Source organism: Balaenoptera acutorostrata, chromosome 14 (genome assembly GCF_949987535.1).
Source record: "Balaenoptera acutorostrata chromosome 14, mBalAcu1.1, whole genome shotgun sequence".
In the NCBI taxonomy this organism is placed as follows: domain Eukaryota; kingdom Metazoa; phylum Chordata; class Mammalia; order Artiodactyla; family Balaenopteridae; genus Balaenoptera; species Balaenoptera acutorostrata.
This window is the reverse complement of record NC_080077.1, coordinates 85,983,801-86,005,639: the sequence shown is the minus strand read 5'-3', so window position 1 is coordinate 86,005,639 and position 21,839 is coordinate 85,983,801. Positions and strand designations below refer to the sequence as shown.

At 40.4% G+C, this 21,839-nt stretch overlaps 1 protein-coding gene across 5 annotated transcripts in view; it reads left to right on the top strand.

Annotated features, from left to right (window-relative positions):
* Positions 1-233: 233 nt before the first annotated feature.
* Positions 234-21,839, top strand: part of FAM135A (family with sequence similarity 135 member A) — a 119,772-nt gene continuing 98,166 nt past the window's right edge. For 4 of the 5 annotated variants that reach the window (XM_057527907.1, XM_057527905.1, XM_057527906.1 and 1 more), the window contains exons 1-2: positions 234-510; positions 17,264-17,379. In XM_057527907.1, the coding sequence (XP_057383890.1) occupies positions 17,303-17,379 (77 nt within the window). In that variant the 5' untranslated portion in view covers positions 234-510; positions 17,264-17,302. Of the gene's footprint in view, positions 511-15,764; positions 15,855-17,263; positions 17,380-21,839 lie in introns of all 5 variants that reach the window. The other variant, XM_057527904.1, reaches the window with a different exon arrangement.

Sequence of the window (21,839 nt, the reverse complement as noted above, 5' to 3'; positions counted from 1 at the left end):
CTCACCCTCCTCATACCCGCAGCCGGGCACTTCCAAAGCGCTCGCGCTTTTTATTGACGCAAACCTCCCGTTCTCGCGGGAGCTTGGGAGCGGGAGCCCAATAGGGCGGACAGAGCTCTCGAAATCTCAGTCAGCTCTGGAGCTGGAGCGGCTGCCGGGGCGCTCGGAGTGCGCGGGGGGCGGGGCGCAGGCCGGCGGGGCGGAGCCTCGCTTGGAGAGGGGAGGCCGGACGGGGGCGGGGCCGCGCGGCGGGACCTGTGGCTCCCAGGTAGCGCAGCCGGCCGGGCTCCCTCGGGACCGGGCGACTGCGCATGCTCGCTGGCCGCGCTGGGCCGCTCGTCTGGCGGCGTTGACGAGCCGGCTCCTCCGCGGCGGAGGTTGCGGGGCTACGATGGCGATGTGAGGGGCCCGCGGCGGGATGGTGCTGACCCGGGCGGGGCCGCCTTCTTGCAGCGACACCACGGGCTCCTTCGTCCGACGGGCGGCGGCGGAGGCCGAGCCGGGCGAGAGGTGAGCCGCCGACGTCCTCCCGTCCCAGCTCGCGACCCCCGCGACCCCCTCCTTGTCCTTCCCGCGGGCCCGGCGGGAAGCGGCCTCCTCTGCGCCCGGTCCGCCCTCGCCGCTCCGGCCCTCACCGGCCGCTCGGGTGGGAGCCGGCGCCGGGCGGCTGAAGGTCGGCGGGGACGGCGGTGCGGACGCGCTCGGGGTGCGGAGCCGCTGTCGCCCGTGCCCTCACTCCTGCCCCCCCCACCCCGTGCCCCCGCCCCTCACTCCTCCTGCCCGCCCCCCGGCGCCCCCAACTGCCCTTCGCCCTCTGCCCATCCTCGCGCCTCGCTCCCGCCCGTGCCCCCCTCGCGGATCCGCTCTTCATCCCCGGTGGTCCCCCGTGGGAGGCGGGGTACCCCTTGCGCGCCTGGACTTCTCTCTCCCCCTCCCCCCGTGCATCCCTGGGCCGGCTCTTCCCTCACCGGCCAGGCTTCCTACTCCGCCGCCTCTGTCATTGCTCCTTGGCTCTCTGCTTTTCCCATTAACCCCCTTCGGTGCTTCACCTTCTCTCTCTTGTGTGAGTTTCCGACGGCGTGTTTGGCTTTGGCATCGCTCCGTGCTGGAGTTCGTTCTACGCCCCTCTCGCTGCCTGAATCCTTCCCTCTCGGTCCCTACTGCATCGCCTCCGCCTGACGGCCCCTGTCCTCCAGTCTTTCTCCATCCTGATCCCCTCTCTACTCTCTAATCTCGATCTTTTTTTTCTCTAAAACTTTTTCTTTTTTCTGTTTGCATAGGTCGAGGCTCTTAATGCCAATCCGTTTTACTTCTTATGAAATCTCTGAAGAGTTCTAGTCTCTTTTACTTTCTACCTAAAGCAGGTATCCACTCAGTATACTTAGTTCAGTTGACAATTTAATAAAATCTCTTCCTTTTCTTTCTTCGCTGACTGGAAGTATCATCAAAAGAGTGACAGTAGCAATAACCTGTTACACTTACTGATAGAACCTTTAATTTTTAAGAATTGTGTTTGCCTGACATGTCAAGAAAAGCCACTTGAGGACAGAGCTGATGAAAATATAAAGGCTGACTTCCAAACATAAGGTTAACATTTGGAGATTTTATTGTCCTCCGGGAAATACAGTTGTCCAAGAACTAGTCTTAAATGAAATTTAACAAATTAAAAAAAAATAAAATTAGTTATTAATTTGATATTTTATACATTTGCTATTGCAACTGATTGCATCGTTTTTGTGATGGTCTCTGTAATAAATGCATAGTTTTTGCTAACTTACAGAATTAGTGTCCTTACTAAAGGAGAAACATGTGGGGACAGAAGTACTAACTTTTTGAATTGGGTGAAAGAACTTTCTAAACAGTCGTGGAGGTTTTTTCCTCCATGGTGATCAAGATTTGGCTTAACAAAAAACTTCTCTGTGTCAACGATGTTGTAGGATCTTATTTTGAAGGCATCTGCGGAAGCAGTCACTCTCAGTGAAGTTTGCGTTTATTCTAGGGCCGAACAGCAACTGCATTATGTATTTCATTCTGGCATCTCAAAGCAGTCCACAAACAGTAAATTCTTCCTTACGTTGTCTATGTCAGGTAGGAATTAAATGTTTCTGTTTCTGTTGTACAGAAGGGAAGCACCAAGACAAAAATGTGTCGTTCCTTATTTGAAGGTGTATGAGAGGTAAAAGTAGAAGGAGACACTGTTTAGGGTCTGAGGTGGTGAAACCACATCTCTTTTGGAAGAACCAGCAGTTCTTGTGTATGGTAGGCGGTGATAAACTCCTCAGCTTTTAAGATTTTAGAAATGATTTTTCCAATGCAAATAGAGATAAGTGCTGCTTCAGAAGGAAGTCTTCCCAGCTTTCAAAGGCAAGTCTTTCTATTTCTGGGTAGCTGTTCATTAAAATAAATTCTTACAAATTCCTGTTGGTATTTATAGTGAGTTGATTCTGTGCTCTTAGAAATTAAAATAAAGATTCATGGCGGACAGCGGGCACAGGGCTAGAAATCAGAAGATCTACACTCTTATGATGAGTCATGGCATTAGTCTGTAGAAGTCGCTTAACCTCTATACCTCGGGTGTGTCTTCCTGTAATACGTGGGTAAACAGGTGGCTGGCTACGCACTGATCTCCCAAAAGCAAAGTAAGCCCTAATCATTTAAACATGCTTAGGGCCACCACAGGCAAAAACTGCAATATAAACTCTTAATTTTTATCTCTTTTAGACTATGTCGTAAGAGTATAATTGAATGCTTAAATCCCAGATCACTGCAATTTCGATGTTTTTCTTTAGATTTCAGACTTATGTGAAAAGTTTAGTAGCATGTACCATGAACTGTGGACTAGTTTAATGTTCACATGCAGTGAAACAGCCACTGCGGCATTCAGTACGTGTGCTGAAAATGTAAAGTTACATTTACATGAACTGAAAAAGTAAAGTTAACAGGATTTTGGTTACTTCCATAAATTTCTGTTGTCTTACATTTCATCTTTGCTGTGATGTAGACCCTTGAGAGTGGAGGTTCTTTAGGGGATAGAAAGGGCAAGGATTTCCTTTGCTTTGATTCAAAGTATCAAAAAACTGCTTAAAAAGTAAGTAAGAAAGAACTGCTTAAAAGTGAGTTTTGTGATATGTTCATTGTGTATTTAAATAAATGGGTGGAGATGGGAGTATGTAGATCTGAAGTGAGTAGTGTATCGTGTTTTTTTTTTTTCCTTGAGTTGTCAGGAAGAAGGTTTAGAAATGAATGTGAGTAAGAAGCAGAGTGGTAATACAGAAAAAAGTGTTCCTAATGGGCCCAGGGGATTTTCAGAAAAATCAGAGAGCACAAGTTGTTTGGCAGGTCTAGATTTTTCAGGGAAATAGAGTGAAACGACTTCACAGTGAGTTTTACCATTTTATTTTCAAAGATTGCCACTTTTAACAGGTTCATACTTGGTTATCAATGATGTGCTAAATTTAATAACAACCTCTTTTTTCTTAATGGAAATATAAAAGTGTCAGGTCCTTTTGACTTAGGAATTATAAATATTATTTCCATTTGAGAAAACTGAGGCTTAGACAGTCTGAATTAGAATCCAGGTTACCTGGATCTGTTACCAAAGTTAACGGTATACTGAAGAAAGCAAGAAAGCAGAAGTTGTTAGGAAAACATTGTTAGTTTCTTGGAATATTTTTCAGAGAGAGGATTGTACTTTCTGTTCTGGTTCTGAGTTTTGTTCTCTGTTGAGATAACTAGTAAGATGAAATATTTTCAGAATGTTGGGCAGATCCCTGAACTAGGTAATAGATAATGATTGTGGTTCTTTCTGAATTTCTCTTTATGTTAAAAGGAGTAACTAGTTTTGGTACTTTGGGCTATTCTGGGATTTTTAAGATATATAATAACATGATATATTCAAAGGCGTTCTCTATTATGTTACTGGCAGGTTTGTTTTGTGGCATATACAACTGAAAAGTTTATATGAACTGCTCTTAATAAATCCGATTTTCCACGTAATGTCAAAAGTATCTTTTACCAAGTGTCCCATAAGGAGCAAGAAAAGTTGTTTCTCAGTTTCTTTACTTCATTCATGTAGTAAGTCAATCATCGAAATACTCTCAGAAGTTACTAACGTTCTTTCTACATTATGTTTAAAAATTATTTTTTCTATGGATTTTCTATCATATTAATACAGTTATCCAAAATTAACAATGTTCTGAGAGTGCTTCTTAATCTAAGTGTCAGTTCTAAGATGAGTAATAATAATATATTTCTCTTTTATTAGACACAACTGTTTAAACCCAAATTTTTAAGAAATCAGAAGATAGCAATGCCTTTAAACTTCAGATTTTGTATTTGTGGGTGTGAGGAATTTGAAGATTTCATGATTAGGGAATAATGTTAATTGCATGGAAGATTGAATATAGTTAATTTATCAAGTGAAATTTTTTCATCAATATTGCATTCTGATTTCAGGTTTTCTTGTAGTAGGGACATGTTTATCTCATGGCTTGATGACTACTGAATCTATTTCCTAAAACAAGGTGTGGACTTTAGAATTATACAAGTTTAAATATAGGCCATGAAGTTTGACACTTTTGAGGTATTTGTCCTCTTTTCATTATTTTCTAACTGTGTGACCTTGGATAAGTTATGTAAACTTTTTGCTCCTTAGTTTCTTCACCTGTAAAATGGAGTAATAATAGCGCTTTCAGATTTTTATGAGAATTAGATGCAGTAATAAAAGCTACTGGTATAAGAGTAAGTAATCCAAAAAGTTTTGAGTGTTCATATTTGGTTTGTATTTGATATTGCCTATATTGGTCTATATTTGGTATCAACAGGGAAACGTATAGCTTTTTAAAATATAATTTGTCTATCAAGCTATTCTGCTTATCTTTCCTTTGGAGGATTTCCCTCTTACCCTCTCCCCAGAAGAGAAGAACTTAGTACTCTATTCTCTTCTTAAATATTTCTATAATTAGTGCAGTACGGTATGTGGCCCTCAGGAGTTCGTTTTTTTTAATTAATAGCTACTTTATTTATTTATTTATTTTTAGCTGTGTTGGGTCTTCGTTTCATGCGAGGGCTTTCTCTAGTTGCGGCGAGCGGGGGCCACTCTTCATCACGGTGCACGGGCCTCTCACTATCGTGGCCTCTCTTGTTGCGGGGCACAGGCTCCAGACGCGCAGGCTCAGCAGTTGTGGCTCACGGGCCCAGTTGCTCCGCAGCATGTGGGATCTTCCCAGACCAGGGCTCGAACCCGTGTCCCCTGCATTAGCAGGCAGATTCTCAACCACTGCGCCACCAGGGAAGCCCAGGAGTTCCATTTGATGAGTGATGCGTAGCAGCAAAAGGTTCTAGACCGGTGATTTCCCTCACTTTACATGTCCCCTTTACTCTAGCGAGTCTCTTAAGCTCATCTTCGTTGATAATCACCTTTTAAGGTGAGAGATGTCACTGACGAAAGGGTGTTGTGTGTGCGAATAATCGTGGAGGCGAAAAGAAGGTTAGACGCCTTCTGAGTGGTGGTGATCCTCAGAGTCAAGAGAGTGCCGGGTGGCTTGGCTGTTTTAGAGTAGGGTATAATCCAGGGACGTAGCATGCTTAGCCCCTGAAATAGGGAGCTTCCAGAGCTGGGCAGGGTGTCGAGGCCTCAGCCAGTCCTAAAAGGACCTGAATGTAAATCAAGAAACAAGAGCATAGGCCAGATATTTAGACTGAACCAAGCAATGCAGACTTAACCGGCTTAGGTGGCCAGAATTACACCAGAAAGCAGGGTGAGACGTGCAAGACTAGTACAGACGTCACTGGCTGGTTGTTCTCAGTTTATGGCTGTCTGGTTTGACTTGGTCAAGATTAGCTCAAAGACTGTGAGGGCCGGACCCTTGCGGACTGGAGTTCTGCTGGGCCCTAGGTGAGTGGTCCTTAGGAAAGGTGGCGGCTGAGCGTACTTGCGCCAAGAGACGCCTCTTCCTACTCTCCTTGGTTTGCTACAGAACTTGAGGGTTACAGGAATCTTGTATTATTTGCAAGGTTATGAGAACAGCATTCTGAAGGCTTCTTGGGGTGCCCCTCTTTGGGGCTTCCTGTTTATTTGTGGGAGAAGGCCCAAAAAAATGTACTCAAAATTGACTAGTATTAAATGGATTGAGTTAGCCTCCTTCTAGATCTAGAGGACTTCTTTGTTCCCATCGTATTCCTATTTAACAAACTTGAATTTAACTGTACATGTTTGATGCCCTTCCCTTCACTGGGCCCAGATCCCAAATGTCGGTCTCAGTCCCCAGATATCTGTCATAGTGTGAGTCCCTCATCTGGTTGGGCTTGAATTTGATGTTCCTTCATTTGGTATCACTTCCTATGTGTCTATCATAATGTGAGCATCTCACTACACTGAGTGTGAACATTTAAAGATGTATAGATTTTTGTACACTGTGGCCCCTCAGTGCAAGTTTACTACATTATCTAGTGTTCATCTGAAGAACCAGTGGTTTTTTTTTTCTAAAGCTAGAAGGAAAAGTGAATGTGCTTTATTCATTGCGAAATGATGTACTGATTGCCAACATGGAGCCTTTCTAAGGGTAAGTTGGTCCATAGGTATTTTTTACCTTATGTGGTGTCTTCTGTACCTAACATCTGCGTACAATTGGGCATCATTATTTGGACGGCCAGTATTACAGGCTCTGAACCCGTTTGTCCCATGGCTGCTGACTGGGGAATGAAATTCGGAGGCTGGAGCCATTGGCTCCATAATTTATAAAAGCGGTGCCTTTATCTCTTAGGTTGACAAAGGGAGTGTCTGGAGTCTCCAGTTTGTTCAGCTTCTTTACCCCCGGCCTTCGGAGAAAGAATATCCTCAGAACATCTGTTTTGGGCTCATAGTTCAAGAGTCAAGACTGTTAGCTCTTTGCTTTCTGAGAAAGGATCTCATCATCGCCTGGGGTCGCTAGTCTTTTTTAAGGAACCTCTGAACTAACTGTGCCTCTTAGTTTCAGATATTTCTGTGTCCTCTTTTAGGTTTCTGAAACACTCAGGAGTTCAGGCTGAGCTCAGAATGTTTAGCTATTGTTTCAGGATGGGCATTGGTGGTACAGGAGCATCTCCCACATTTTTCCAGGGATCCACGCCTGGACTCCTCTTTGCGGATACTGTAGGTCTCAGCTGATCCGATGGGTGTGAGAATCCCTGGTCTTAGAAGCTAGGCACAGTGCTTATGCACCCAGCACTGTTTCTGGGGCAGTTACTGTGCACTCTAGTGATTAAGGAGTTGGCTTGGCATTCCAAGACTAAGATCCAGGAGAAATATGTGAGATATGTGTAATTAAACATGTCCTAGGAGCTACATTTCAGAAAATAAAAACAAACTGATAAAATTAATTTGTATAGTATATTTTATTTAATCCAAAATTTATTAAATAAAAATTTATCCAAAATATTATTTCAAGATGTGATCAATATAAAAAACATATTAATGAGATATTTACATTCTTTTTCTGTACTCTAAGTCTTTGAATCCCAGTGTGGGCTTTACATTTACAGTATATCTCAGTACAGTCGTCTTTAACAGTTAAAGTAAAATACAGCCCATGAAAACAATAAAGTTATGTTTAATGAAAAAAATGTCTACACTGCTTCAGTGTTTGGATGTAAATGGAAACGAATTAAAAATTTTAAATTCCGTTCCTTGGTCACACTAGTCGCATTTCTGTTGTTCAGTAGCCATTGTGGCTGCTGGCTGCCATGTGGGATGTAGCGACTCTTGAGGGCCAAGGCCGTCTTCCGGTCTGACAGGTGACCGCGTTCCTCTGGGAATGGGCTGCCTTTCCCTGAGATGTTACAGGGGATTGTCGGGTTTGACCGTCAGAGAAACCCCTCTTCAGACCTAAGAGCCTTTCTGCGTAAGTTTCTCACTTAGTGTCAGGGGCAGTTCCTGTTTGAGGTTCCCCTGTGGCATCTTTGGATTGAGGTTTGTAGTTTACGCAGCTCAGTTCTTTCTTAGGGGCCTAGGAAATGGCCCAGGCAGGGACTCTTCTTGAACAGACCTCTCAAGTTATTCTGTTTAGGCTACTTTGCCAAGGCCAGGAGAGCAGAGTGGACAGTCTCAGGTAAGCCAGGCTTCCCATAGCTTCAGAGGTGCAGATGAAAGTGACAGATATGAGCCGTCTAGCAGACTGTGCAAGAGGCCGTGAAGCTCACAGCTTCCGGTGGTGCAGGGAGTTCCTGGCAGTGGAGAGTCTCCCAGGAACGTCTGGGTAAAAGGAACGGCTTCCTCTCTTCAATTTCTTTCCTCCTTGAGAGCGGACAGGCCAGGATTTCCCTGTTTCATGAAAGATTCTTTACCTGATGAACTGAGTGGCATGAGAATCTGTGGAAGTCAGACATTGCAAACTTTGAATGAATTTTTCCTGTAGAGGAATTTGATTTTCACTACACAGGTTTTGTTCTGTCTGTGTTTGTTTTTTAACTAGCTGGCAACATCTAAAATTTAGGAGAAATTTAGGTGAAAACCTTTAGGAAAAACATTTTCAGTATCTACTTGGAAATTTGGAAGCCTCTGATGGTGCTGGGCCAGCAAGGGTTGTGTGGACCTTAGTAGCAGTTACTCCCTGTGATGGGGAAGAGCGGTTTATGAGCAGAGGGTCCCACACATCCCCCTGGACTCTGAGAGCGCTCTGAATTTTTCTTTCCTTTCTTTTTTTTTTTTTTTTTTTTTTTTTAAAGGATTTTCTTATTTATTTATTTATTTATTTATTTCTGGCTGTGTTGGGTCTTCGGTTCGTGCGAGGGCTTTCTCCAGTTGCGGCAAGCGGGGGCCACTCTTCATCGCGGTGCGGGGACCGCTCTTCATCGCGGTGCGCGGGCCTCTCTCTATCGCGGCCCCTCCCGTCGCGGGGCACAGGCTCCAGACGCGCAGGCTCAGCAATTGTGGCTCACGGGCCCAGCTGCTCCGTGGCATGTGGGATCTTCCCAGACCAGGGCTCGAACCCGTGTCCCCTGCATTAGCAGGCAGATTCTCAACCACTGCGCCACCAGGGAAGCCCTTTCCTTTCTTTTTTGCCTACTCTTCTTTTCCTTTAGTTTCTTCTCCTTTGAATTTTTTTCTTCTACCAACATATAAAAATAAACATAATTCTTTTTTGTTTTTTGGGGGGGAATGAAAAATAGATTTATCAGTATTACTCTGTATATATCTGTACACATATGTTTCTACTTAGGGAATAATCAGTAAAAAGGGATGAACTGAGGAAAATTAGGCATCAACAAAAGAACAAAAAGCACAGCAGGATGTGAGAGGAAAAGTGAAGGAAATTGCTAACAGATCTTGGACTTATACTGGTAAAGGAATTTTATCATAAAAGTTTATTCGTGCAAGACTGTTTTCAATACATCAGTGTAATGATTCCTTTCAAGTCGGTTGGGTTTAAATAGGAGAAAAATACTAGTAGTTAATATTTATGGAATATTTAAAGCTAATTTATTAAGTGTTCCTTAAAATCTTAAATTAAGTGCCTGCCGTGTGGCAGGCAGTGGGGTACAGCTGTGAACAGAGTAGTCAGAATTTCCTGCCTTCATGAAGCTTACATTTTACTGGGGAGAAAGAATGAAGACTACTAAGTAGAATCTTTGGTTTGTTAAATGGAGATTAGTGCTGAGGAGAAACAATAAAGGAGGAAAGAGATAGGGTGTGTCAGGAGAGAGAGTCCTGTTTTAGAGGGTGTGGCTCAGAAAAGCCTATTTGAGAAGTTAACGTTTGAATCAAGACTAGGAGGAGTAGAGTGAGTCATTTGGATATTCTGGAGGGAAGAGTGTTCCAGGGAACCACTGCAAATGCCCTGAAGCAGGAATCTCTTTGGTGTGTGTGGGGAATAGCAAGGAAACCATGTGACTGGAGTGGGCAGACTGGTAGGAGATGAGAACAGAGAAGTGATGGAAGATCTAGATTCTATAAGGTTGTCATACAATCCATTGTAAGGCACTACTGCTGAACGTGGTGGGAAGCCGTTGGGGGTTTGAATCAGAACAAAGAGAGACAATTTGAATTATTTTCAAATAATATATGTCATTGTATAGCATTTTATATTATTACTGTATATAATTATATAACATAACTATTAATTAATATATGTAATACATAATATAAAGGATCATCTGTCTTCCTCTTTGAAAATAGCCTGGAGGGGGGATGTATTACTTAGGGTATAGGTTAGGTACAGTTGCTGTAATAAAGAGTTATAAGACGTAAAAGTCTGAACAGCCTAGATAAGTTCGACATCTGTGCTCTATGAAACCATTCAGGAATCCAGAATCTTTCCATCTTTCTGTTTACCATTCTTCAGGTTTTGTCCTAATCTGTGTGGTCAATACTGGGTCACTATTAAGAAGGTATTCTGGCCTGTAAAAAAGGGAAGCAATGAAGTCCAGGGCAAAGAATTTCCTTTTAAACAAATGAGGCAGACATTGCATATATTACTTCAGTTTGCGGTCCACAGAAAGGACCGATTGGCCACGCTTGCCTCAAGGGTGGTTCGGGGACGTAGTCTCCGGCTGGGTGACCATTCAGCAGTGAGGAAGAGGAAAACAGAAGTGACAAGTAGTTGACCACAGTCTTGCAGTTCGGCACCAAATATCCATGTGTATCCTTCATCCTACCTATTGAAAACACTCCAGCTCCCTTCCCCAAAGGAGACAACCCAGGTGCAATCCTCTCGTTGCACTAATCCAACTAAGGGATCAGTACTTCCTGTCAGATCCGCAAGTCCAGTGACCTGTAGACAAAACAGTTATTTGTTCCTCCCTTGCCCCTCCCACATACACTGAACATATCATGGTGGATCAGAAACAGGAAAAGAATAATAAAATTTTCCATTTGGGTAAGTAAACAATGAGAGACACATAGAGGTCTCTGGTTGAGAGCAATGCTGGGCAGTAGTGGTGTAGCATCTATTATCCTTAGTTCTGCTTTCTGGTAAGAATGCCTATATTCATTGCACTGTGACCCCTGTCTTTGCTGTCTGGGTGTTTCTTCCTTATGTTAACCTCCATGACCACATCTGAAGTTGGTATGGAAAATTTCCCAACTTTGGAAGGTATATAGCTTTCATAGTCAGTTTCCTGCTACTGCAGGCTTGCTATCCTGCAAGTGACATGGTCACAGGTGTTTGTAGATTAGCTTATAATTTCTCTGACAAATACGATTCTCTCAAAAATATAGTAGGAGTCTTTTATGTTTGTCTCCATTCCGTTCTGGTGCCAGTGACTATAGCAAAATTGTTTCCCGGTGTAGTTCTTAAGCCTGCCTTATTTACTGCTCTCTGTGCACTGACCACTTTATCTCATTCTAATGGCCACTGTCTTGAAGCCATCTGAAACAGCAGGCATTGGGGGGGTGGGATGGCAGCAGCCTAAAACATAATCTTAGCCACAGCGCTAGATTCTTTCGTTTCATCAAGAAGTCTTAAAAGTTCTGCGAAAAATGCCATTGGTAATTTGATAGGGATTGCATTAAATCTGTAGATTGCCTTGGGTAGTGTGGTTATTTTAACAATATTGATTCGTCCAATCCAAGAACAAGGTGTATCTTTCCATCTGTTTGTGTTGACTTCAGTTTCTTTTGTCAGCATCTTATAGTTTTCAGAGTGTAGATCTTTTGCCAACTTAAGTAGGTTTATTCCTAGGCATTTTATTCTATTTGAAGTGATGGTAAATGGGATTGTTTCCTTAATTTCTCTTTCTGATAGTTAATTGTTAGTCTGTAGAAATGCAACAGACTTCTGTATATTAATTTTGTATCCTGCAACTTTACCGAATTTATTGATGAGCTCTAATAGTTTTCTGGTAGCATCTTTAGGGTTCGCTAGAACAAAAAATTTTAAGACTTGTATGGAAACACAAAAGACCCCAAATATCCAAAACAATCTTGAGAAAGAAGAGCAGAGCTGGAAGAATCACACTCCCTGACTTCATACTATACTACAGAGCTACAGTAATCAAAACAGTATGGTATTGGCACAAAAACAGACACATAGATTGATGGAACAGGATAGAAAGCCCATAAGTAAACCCACACTCTTATGGTCAATTCATCTATGACAAAAGAGGGAAGAATATACAGGGGAGAAAAGACAGTCTCTTTAATAAGTGGTGCTGTGAAAACTGGACAACTGCATGTAAAAAAAATGAAATTGGAACATTCTCTAACACCATATACATTTAGGATTAAAGACCTAAATGTAAGACTGAATGCTATAAAACTCCTAGAGGAAAACGTAGGCAGAACACTCTTTGACATAAATCATAGCAATATTTTTTTGGATCCATCTCCTAGAGTAATGGAAATAAAAGCAAAAATAAATAAATGGGACCTAATCAAACTTAACAAGTTTCTGCACAGTAAAGGAAACCATAAAAAAAAAAAAAAAGAAAAGGCAACCTACAAAATGGGAGAAAATATTTGCAAATGATGCAACTGGCAAGGGCTTAATTTCCAAAATATACAGCTCATACAACTCAACAACAAAAAAACAAACAACTCAATCGAAAAATGGGCAGAAGACCTAAGTAGACATTGCTCCAAACAAGACATGCAGATGGCCAATAGACACATGAAAAGATGCTCAACATCGCCAATTATTAGAGAAATGCAAAGCAAAACCTCAATGAGGTACCACCTTGTACCGGCCAGAACGACCATCATTAAAAATCTGCAAATAACAAATGCTGGAGAGGGTGTGGAGAAAAGGGAACCCTCCTAACTGTTGGTGGGAATGTAAGTTGATGCAGCCACTATGGAAAACAGTATGGAGGTTCCTCAGAAAACTAAAAATAGAATTACCATATGATCCAGCAATCCCACTCCTGGGAATATATCTGGAGAAAACCATCATTTGAAAAGGTACCTGTACTCCTATATTCATCGTAGCACTGTTTACAATAGCCAAGATATGGAAATGACCTAAATATCCATTGACAGATGAATGGATAAAGAACATGTGGTACGTATATACAGTGAAATACTACTCAGCCATAAAAAATGAATGAAATAATGCCATTTGCAGCAACATGGATGGACCTAGAGATTATCATGCTAAATGAAGTAAGTGAGACAGAGGAAGAAAAATATCATATGGTATCACTTATATGTGGACTCTAAAAACAATGTTACAAGTGAACTTATTTATGAAACAGAAATAGGCTCACAGACAACAAATTTATGGTTACCAAAGGGGAAAGAGGGGGGAGGGATAAATTAGGAGGTTGGGATTAGGAGATACAAAAACTGCTATATATAAAATAGATAAACAGCAAGGACCTATTGTATAGCACAGGGAACTATGTTCAATGTCTTGTAATAAAGTATAACGGAAAAGAGTCTGAAAAAGAATATATATATGTAACTGAATCACTTTGCTGTACACCTGAAGCTAATACAACATTGTAAATCAACTATGCACCAATACAAATTTGTTTGTTTTGAAAAATAAAGTCTTAATAGAAGTCTTTGAGAAAAGTACTAATAATCTTATCTCCTGATAATGCAGGTACTAAGGACCCACATCTCTATATTTCCTTCCATCTTATCTTGCAAACTGGCCAGTTCTTGCCTGAGTAAATGCAGCAGAGAACCACTGACACACACAAATATTGTGGTTCTTTTCACCTACTTTCCCTGAAGTTCTGGGTTTTTTATGGGCACCAAGTTCTGTAAGTTAGAGTAGGCAACAATTTATGGAATGTTTTGCTCCATTATAACCAGGTCACCGTTATCCTAGTAGTATGTTTCCCTGTTGCCTGCTACCCAGTGACTTAGCCACTGCCACATATTTTAGGATTTTGTTGTGGCAGTACTCTAATTTTGGTATTAATTTCTGGGTTAAGGAAAAGGCTGCTGTAAAGGGATCCAAAAGTAAAATGGCTTAAATGAGAAAAAAGTTTATTTCTTCCCCAGATAACAGGCCTACTAATTTAGGTGGTAGGGATGCTATATTCCATGAAGGAAATGAAGACACTAGAGGGGTAGCTACCAGAATGTTGGATCTGGGCTCAGATCCTCAGCCTTGTTTTAACCACTGTGCTGTACTTATGTATATTTATCTCTTCCTGGTGGCTAGTGAGCGCTTTGAGGTGTTGGGAACTTAGCTATGCCTGGATCTCTTGCATTTCCTAGCTTATAGTAAGTGTTCAATAAATGTTTGAATGAATGAATACCTGTTTTATATCTGAGTAAGTTAAGGCATAGAGACCTAAGCAAACTTGAGTCACAGGGCTGGATCATGATCTGAACCCTGCACACAAGAATATATGTACAGGAGAAGCTGTCTTAGAGAAGAGGCTACTTCCATGAGATGGGGCATATCTTATATAAAGGTAGTATCGTTTTGATCTCGTTAGGAATAGTTACTATAAAAATCTTTTGATGTGGTTATTAAGGTTTAAAATAACAATTATGGAACATGGTAAAGTCTATATCTGTATGATGGAGAGAAGAAAAAAAATGTATAAAGAAGAGAGAATGTGGTCTTTAACATTTTTAGTACCTAAATAATTATACCAAGGGCGAAAGACTTTTTTAAAATTTAAGCAATAAATATTTGGAGTGTGAAAAAACTATCCATAGCATATCCAGGCAACCGTTTTCGTCAAAATATTTTAAATAGCTCATAGCATACGTGTGTATGTATATACACACACATTTCACATATCTGTGTGTGTGTGTGAAGTTTCAGAAATCACTCCACCAAGGGAAATACATATTTTTAAATTAATTTTTATAGGAGTATAGTTGCTTTACAATGTTGTGTTAGTTTCTACTGTACAGCAAAATGAATCAACTATATATATATATATATATATATATATATATATATATATATATATATATCTCTCCATCCCCTCCCTTTCGGACTTCCTTTCCCATTTAGGTCACCACAGCGCATTAAGAAGAGTTCCCTGTGCTATACAGTAGGTTCTCATTAGTTATCTATTTTATACATAGTATCAATAGTGTATATGTGTCAATCCCAATCTCCCAATTCCTCCCACCCCCGCCTTTCTACCCTTGGTGTCCATACATTTGTTCTCTACATCTGTGTCTCTATTTCTGTTTTGCAAATAGGTTCATCTATACCATTTTTCTAGGTTCCACGTATATGCATTAATATACGATATTTGTTATTTTCTTTCTGACTTACTTCACTCTGTATGACAGTCTCCATCCACATCTCTAAAAATGACCCAATTTTGTTCCTTTTATGACCCAGCAATCCCACTACTGGGCACATACCCAGAGAAAACCATAACTCAAAAAGATATATGCACCCCAATGTTCATAGCAGCACTATTTACAATAGCCAGTACGTGGAAGCAACCTAAATGTCCATCGACAGAGGAATGGATAAAGAAGATGTGGTACATATATACAATGGAATATTACTCCGGAATTACATAATTTAAAATGGTGAATTTACATCTTAAAAATTAATAAGCTTATACTGTTTTGGGTATTCATGAAGATTGTTTCTGAATCACTGGACTCAGAAAGCACTCCTTTATTATTGTACTTTGAAGTATATACAAGTGAATCATAACAAAGATATAATAGTTAATATTTATATGTGAAACTGTGAATGAAAACATCTCTAAAACTTATTCCTAAGCCTTATGGAGGATATGGATCTTTTAGATAAATTGAAAATACTAAGTAACTAACGAAGCATAGGTTTCCTGAAAATGGACATTTTTATGTCTGCTATTTTGTTTGAGATGTTATTTTTTCTTACTCATAGGGGGAACAATATTTTTTTAGCAAGAATCAGTAACTGGAAGTACAACATTGGTTATTTAATGATATTAAAATGAAGTTTTGATCAGCAGAGGTAAGAATATGGCATTTAATTCATAATAGATCAAAATATTTGCCAGATTTCTATGAAGAACTATTTTAAGAACTGAAGGGTCTGAGAATTTATCCCACGTGCAAAGTAACAAGTTAGCCTGCTGCAGCGCCATGGATGTGGGCAGGAGACATGAGATTCCTGGATCAGAGAAAATGATAGTTTATAGGCATGGCAATAGCGGTGGCTAGAGTATGAGGCCCCCTGCGTAAGAGTAGGTTGAGTTATGGAGGGGACCCCTGAACTGAGGAACCCAGATCTTTTATGATGGGCAATGAGCCTGCTGGCTTGTGCCTCAGGGGAGACTTTATTACATGGCGCAGTAAACAGAGCTGCCCTTAATTCCAGTGTGAGACACTGTCTCTGACTCCTAAGACTGTTTGCTAAACATATGTCCTTGAAAAATAGTCCGGAATAAAGGCAGTCAGTGCCTCTGCTCGCAAGACATGCAGAAACACAAGACTCTCAGAATTGTCTTTCAACACTCTCTTACTCCAAACTGCTTTTTAAAGCATGTGTCACTGATAAGGATAATTGTGATAATGCTTTTTTGAAATAGTGTGAAGATGGAAACCACTGAAATACCCAACAGCAGGAGATTGCTTAAATTATAACATTCACAGTATGAAAGTTATTAACTAGGTGTTCATCAAAAAAGTAAAATAAACAGGTTATAAAATGTACATGTAGTTTGATCCTACTTTTATAGAAATTGTACAAATGTACACACATATGAAGAATATATACCAAAGTATGTATTTCAATGGATAGAATTGTGAATATTTATTTATTTTTTTTGCTTGTCTATTTTTTTTAACCTCTTGAAAATGAACACTTTAGGCTTTTGTAATGAGGGAAAATTTTGTTTTGAATTTAAAAATGAACAGTCAGTTAAGAACTTCACCTGACAGAGAAAAAGCTTCATGAATTTAAATGGGAATTAAAGACTGTTAATTCTTTTGTTTTGACTCTGAAGTTGCCTTTACATGCAATGTAGAACTAGAAGAGAATAATTAGGTACCTTAATTTTTTCTTCAAAAGTTACTGTTTTATCTATGATAAAGTCAGAACTTACTTTTAGCAATTTGCTATATTATTTATTATCACATAGTTGTCACGAAGGGAAACAAATCTTAGAAAATGCATTCTAACAGGGCATATCTTCTAGAGTAGTGCTATTTAGTAAGTATTTCATTAGTAAGTATATTTAGTGAGTATAGATTCTGGTGCTATATAGTCGACAGGCTAACTTAGGAGCACTGAATTAATTAGCTTCATTTTTATTTCCTGCCTATGTATCATACTCTGAAATATGTTTAATATTAGTGATTTTGTAAGTTGGCATTTTTATTGTGCTTCTCATGATTTTTTTTTTCCCTTCTTTAACCAAGGTGCTGTTACCAGATTTGTCTTCTGAGTATAAATTAAAAATGACTGAAGTTCAAGCAATGGTAGAATTCTCCGTGGAGCTAAACAAGTTCTACAATGTGGATTTATTTCAGAGAGGGTTTGTATTTTAATGTGAAAATTATATATTTTGCATAAGATAAATTGTACAGTTTTCATTTAAATTTAATTACATATTTTTGTTCCACCATATATAAGGAAAACAATGAGCTATGTTCAACTATTTTCTCAGAGAAATTTTATTGCTAAATATATATTTGAGTATATTCACAAGGATTTAATGATAATGCTGGATATATTTAATATGTGTTTATGAATTTGTACTGAGCATTGAGAGGATTTTAATGAAAATGTTTAAGATCTAATTTCTGCTTTTTCAAAGCTAACAGTGTGTGGGGAAAATAAAACATATATACACAAAACACAAAATGTTGTAGGAACACAAAATGTTGACTCCTCAAAAAGTATATATAGAAAGTGCTCCGGGAATCAGAAGAGGAAGATATGTTTCTGGGCTCGTACGTTAGGAAAAGCTTAATGGAGGGATAGGATCAAGGTATGGATAAGATTGCTAGGCAGAGGATAAGGTGAAAGACCCTCTTAGTAGGAGAGCGCATCATGAATCAAGTCTCGGAAACAGGGATGAACAGGTTATTTTAAAGAGTAGTAGGAGGTTGGATATTCTCTAGTAGAGTTGTGGAAAGATAGTAAAGAGAGGAGAGGTTATGCTTGTGAAGGACTTTTGATGTCTGGAGGGATTTGGGTAGCCATTGATGGTTTCCAAGCAGGGATGAAATTGTCACTGTTATTACAATCAGCACTTACTGACATGATGAAGAGCATGGTGATATTGGATGGAGGGTCGTGTAGAAGAAATAGAGGCGCAGGGAGCAGTGTGGAGGTGCTCACGATGTCTCAAGATACAAACCTGAATTCCTGTGCTGGCAGTGGTAGCGGTGGGGCTGTGACCGACCGGGGTAGGATGAGAGAAATCTTCTGTTGTTCGTCTGTCTGTCTTGGCTCTGCCATCTTGTTGAAAAAAACAGACAGCTGTGCTCTGCTCTGCTGCACGTGGTCTCTCAGGACAGCCTGGGCTTGTTCTCATGGCGGAGGCAGGAGGCCAAGAAAGAGAGCAGAAGTGGCAGGATCCCTTGTATTGGCACACTTGTTTCCTCACTGCATTCTGCTGCCTAAGCAAGTTACAAGGCCAGGCCAGGTCTGGGCTGGTGGCTCTCTGGCCAGTGAAACTCAGTGTAAAACTTTATGGGGATTCTGTATGTCTGATATAGTCCATTCCATGCTCTGAAACCCACACCCACAATTGTTTCTTGAGACGTGACTACTCTCTCAATGAATCACTACTATTTGGAGGTCAGAATTCTGTGGGATCACGCCCTTTAACTTCCTAAAAGCCTTTTTGTCAAGCTGAGAATGTCTACTTAGACACTGCCCTTAACTCCTTTGGAGATCTAAGAAAGGGATTTACAGCCACTCCCTTGATTAGATCTTTGTAAGCAGTTTTATTTTCCTCCCCAGGAAGTCTTGGTTCCTCTAGATTCTGCTTGTGAAATGATCAGGTCTTTCTTTAGCTCATCTCTTTCTTGCAAAACCTTACTACCCTTGCTAGGAGCAACCAGGTGACGTTTCCAACATTCTGCCAGGAAATTAGCTTGCTCGAGTCCAAAAGTTTCTTAGGTACAGTGTCTAACTGCTTCTAAGTTATTGTTTGAAAGCATACTGACCAAAAGTTTATCACTACAAAACATGGGTCACTGTTTTTTCAGTCTCCTGTAGTTTCTGCATTATTTTTCTTGCCTCTGTAATTGTAGCTAACCGTTACTTCGGTCCCAAAGTCAGTGCCACATATTTTAAGTTTCGTTAGTACCCATTTTCGTATTAGTTATTTATTGCCACAGTAATGCAGCTGACGACAAACACAAAGCCTCAGTGCATCACAGCAGTAAGCATTTATTTTTGCTCACAGATCTGTGGATCAGCTGAAAGGTTCTGCTGATCTGGGCTGGCCTGGTTCATCTTGGCTGGGCTCACGAATTCACAGTCAGCTGGCAGGGTGCTACCTCGTGCAGAATGGCCCCACCTGGGTGCACCCAGCTCTGCTTTATCATCTCTCATCCTCCAGCTTATTGTCATAGAGGAGGCAGGGATCCAAAGAGAGAGAAGGAAACTGTACAAGAAGACGTTTTAAGACCTAGGCTTGGAACTAGCTCACTCTTATCTCCTCCACATTGTACTGCCCAAAACAAGCCATAAGGCCAGCCCGGATTCAAGGGATGGGGAGCTACACTCCACTTCTTAACGGGAGTCTCATTGCGAGAGTGTGGATACAGGGGTGGAGGAAGAAAGTGAGGACATTTTAAAGTCAGTCTGCCACACACTTCAGCATCTTTTGGTTTTTGTTATTCTGTGAGGTATTTTGGGGAGTAAAGAGTAGGATTTAATGAGTGACTCTGTGTGGAGGATGGTGCAGAGACAGCAAAAGCATAAACAATCTGTGTGTGGAGGGTGGGTTTACGTGACCTCTAGGATTACCTAGAAATAGCTCAGCAAAGGAAAAAATGAATATGTGAAGCAAATATGGCAAAGTCTTTTTCACAGGTGAAAAATGGGCAGTGGGATATGGGTGCACTGTTCTACCTTTGCAAAGTTAGAATTTTTAAAGAGAAGAAATTTGAAAAGATAATGCCGAAGTTTCGAATCACACTGACTTGGACAGTATTAGTGATATTGAAATAAGCAATGAAGTTGAAGGGGGGCCATGGTGTGGGACTCAGAATTGGTTCATTTCCATATGGTGAGTTTGAGGTAAGATACCAAGTGGAGATAGTTCATAAATAATTGGAGGTTTGGAACTGGAGATAAGGACTAAGTGAACTGTTGTTCCATTTTATTGTCAGCCGTCGTAAACATAGCACGTATGATTGCTGCTTTCATTAATTTTCTGTTATTCTGCAATCTAGTTTCCACATCCATTGAGGACTTTTGAACAATATTGTTATGTTACTGATCTTTCTAAAATCTAATAATTAGAGGCTCATTGTCTTTAGATATATTGCTTGACTTGTTTTTTTGTAAGAATATTTTCAAGGATATAATTTACTCTTTTCTATTCTGATTTATCAGTTCCTGCCTTTTAAACCTTTTCTTTATGCTTCTTATTGAGTCTTTACTACCTTTGCCATAAGCAAGTTAATTTAGAGCTCGTGTTTGGCTGTTATGTTAAATAACTGTCGGCTTTGATAGATAAACAGATAAATTTATCTAAATTTATATTTAAATGTTAGGAAATAGAATGTATCTTTTCCAATTTATTTTCTGATTTATGAAATGACTGTTTAGGAGACTGAGATGAGAAACTTACAAATTCAGGTAATGAAATGCAGGCAGAACGCAGAGAGACTGCACGTTCAGCTCCTGACCACTGCAGTAAAGTGGGTATTGCAGTAGAGTCACATGAAGTTTTTGGTTGCTCAGTGCATATAAAAGTGATGTTTGTACTAAACCGTAGTCTGTTGAGTGTGCAATAGCATTACGTCTAAAAACACAATGTACATACCTTAAGGAAAAAATACCTTAATGCTAGAAAATGCAACCGTAACGTCAAAGAGCACCAATCATAGATCACCATAGCAAACATAATAACAGTGAAAATGAAATATTGCAAAAATTACCAAACTGTGACGCAGAGACACGAAGTGAGCAAACGCTGCTGGGGAAAATGGCACCGATAGGCTTGCTCGGCACGGGGTTGCCACAGACCCTCAGTTTGTAAAGAAACACATTATGTGCGAGGTGTAATAAAGTGAAGTGTAATAAGACGAGGTCTGCCTGTAGTCCTGTACGGTATTTTACTTCAGTGTTTTTAAAATAACATCAATAAATATCTTACTGAACAGCACTAGAGTCATAGCCCAGCGAGAACTAAATGGAGGTGGAGTTTGAGGAAGCGCTTCTCGTGCACATTTGGTGATGGTCCTTGTCCTGTGCGCCCACAGTGTGTAGTGTTTAATTTTGCCACCGTTGCTGTTACACGGTAAGGAACCGACTAGGCAGGGCCTAAGCTGTTGGCAGGCACAGAAGAGAGAGAACATGTGGCATCTGAGTAGGTCTGTTTTTACTATAATTACACTGTTTTTCCTTAATGGTAAACCAATGGCCCAGATACTAACAGTCGAAAGAAAAACTAGCTGTATTTTCATTTTAACCTATTCTGTCTTTTTTTAAGTATGGTAGATTGTAAACTCTGAAAAGAAAATTGAGACTCTACAGCATTGATTATAAATTTGATGTTATTAAATGGTATGTGGGCGTATGTCTTATATAAATGAGAGATACAAGAACTCAGTGTAACTAACTTGTTTTGAGTTGTTTATTATACTAGAAGTACATGATTACAAGTTGGTGGACTTCCCAATTGATTCTATTCAAAATTCGTTTATCAAGAGGGCTCCAAAAGGGGAGGAGAGATCGCCTTTTAAATATACAGGGAAAAATGTTATTTAAACACATGTTCTCAATAGCATAAAGGATAAGAGAGTGGTA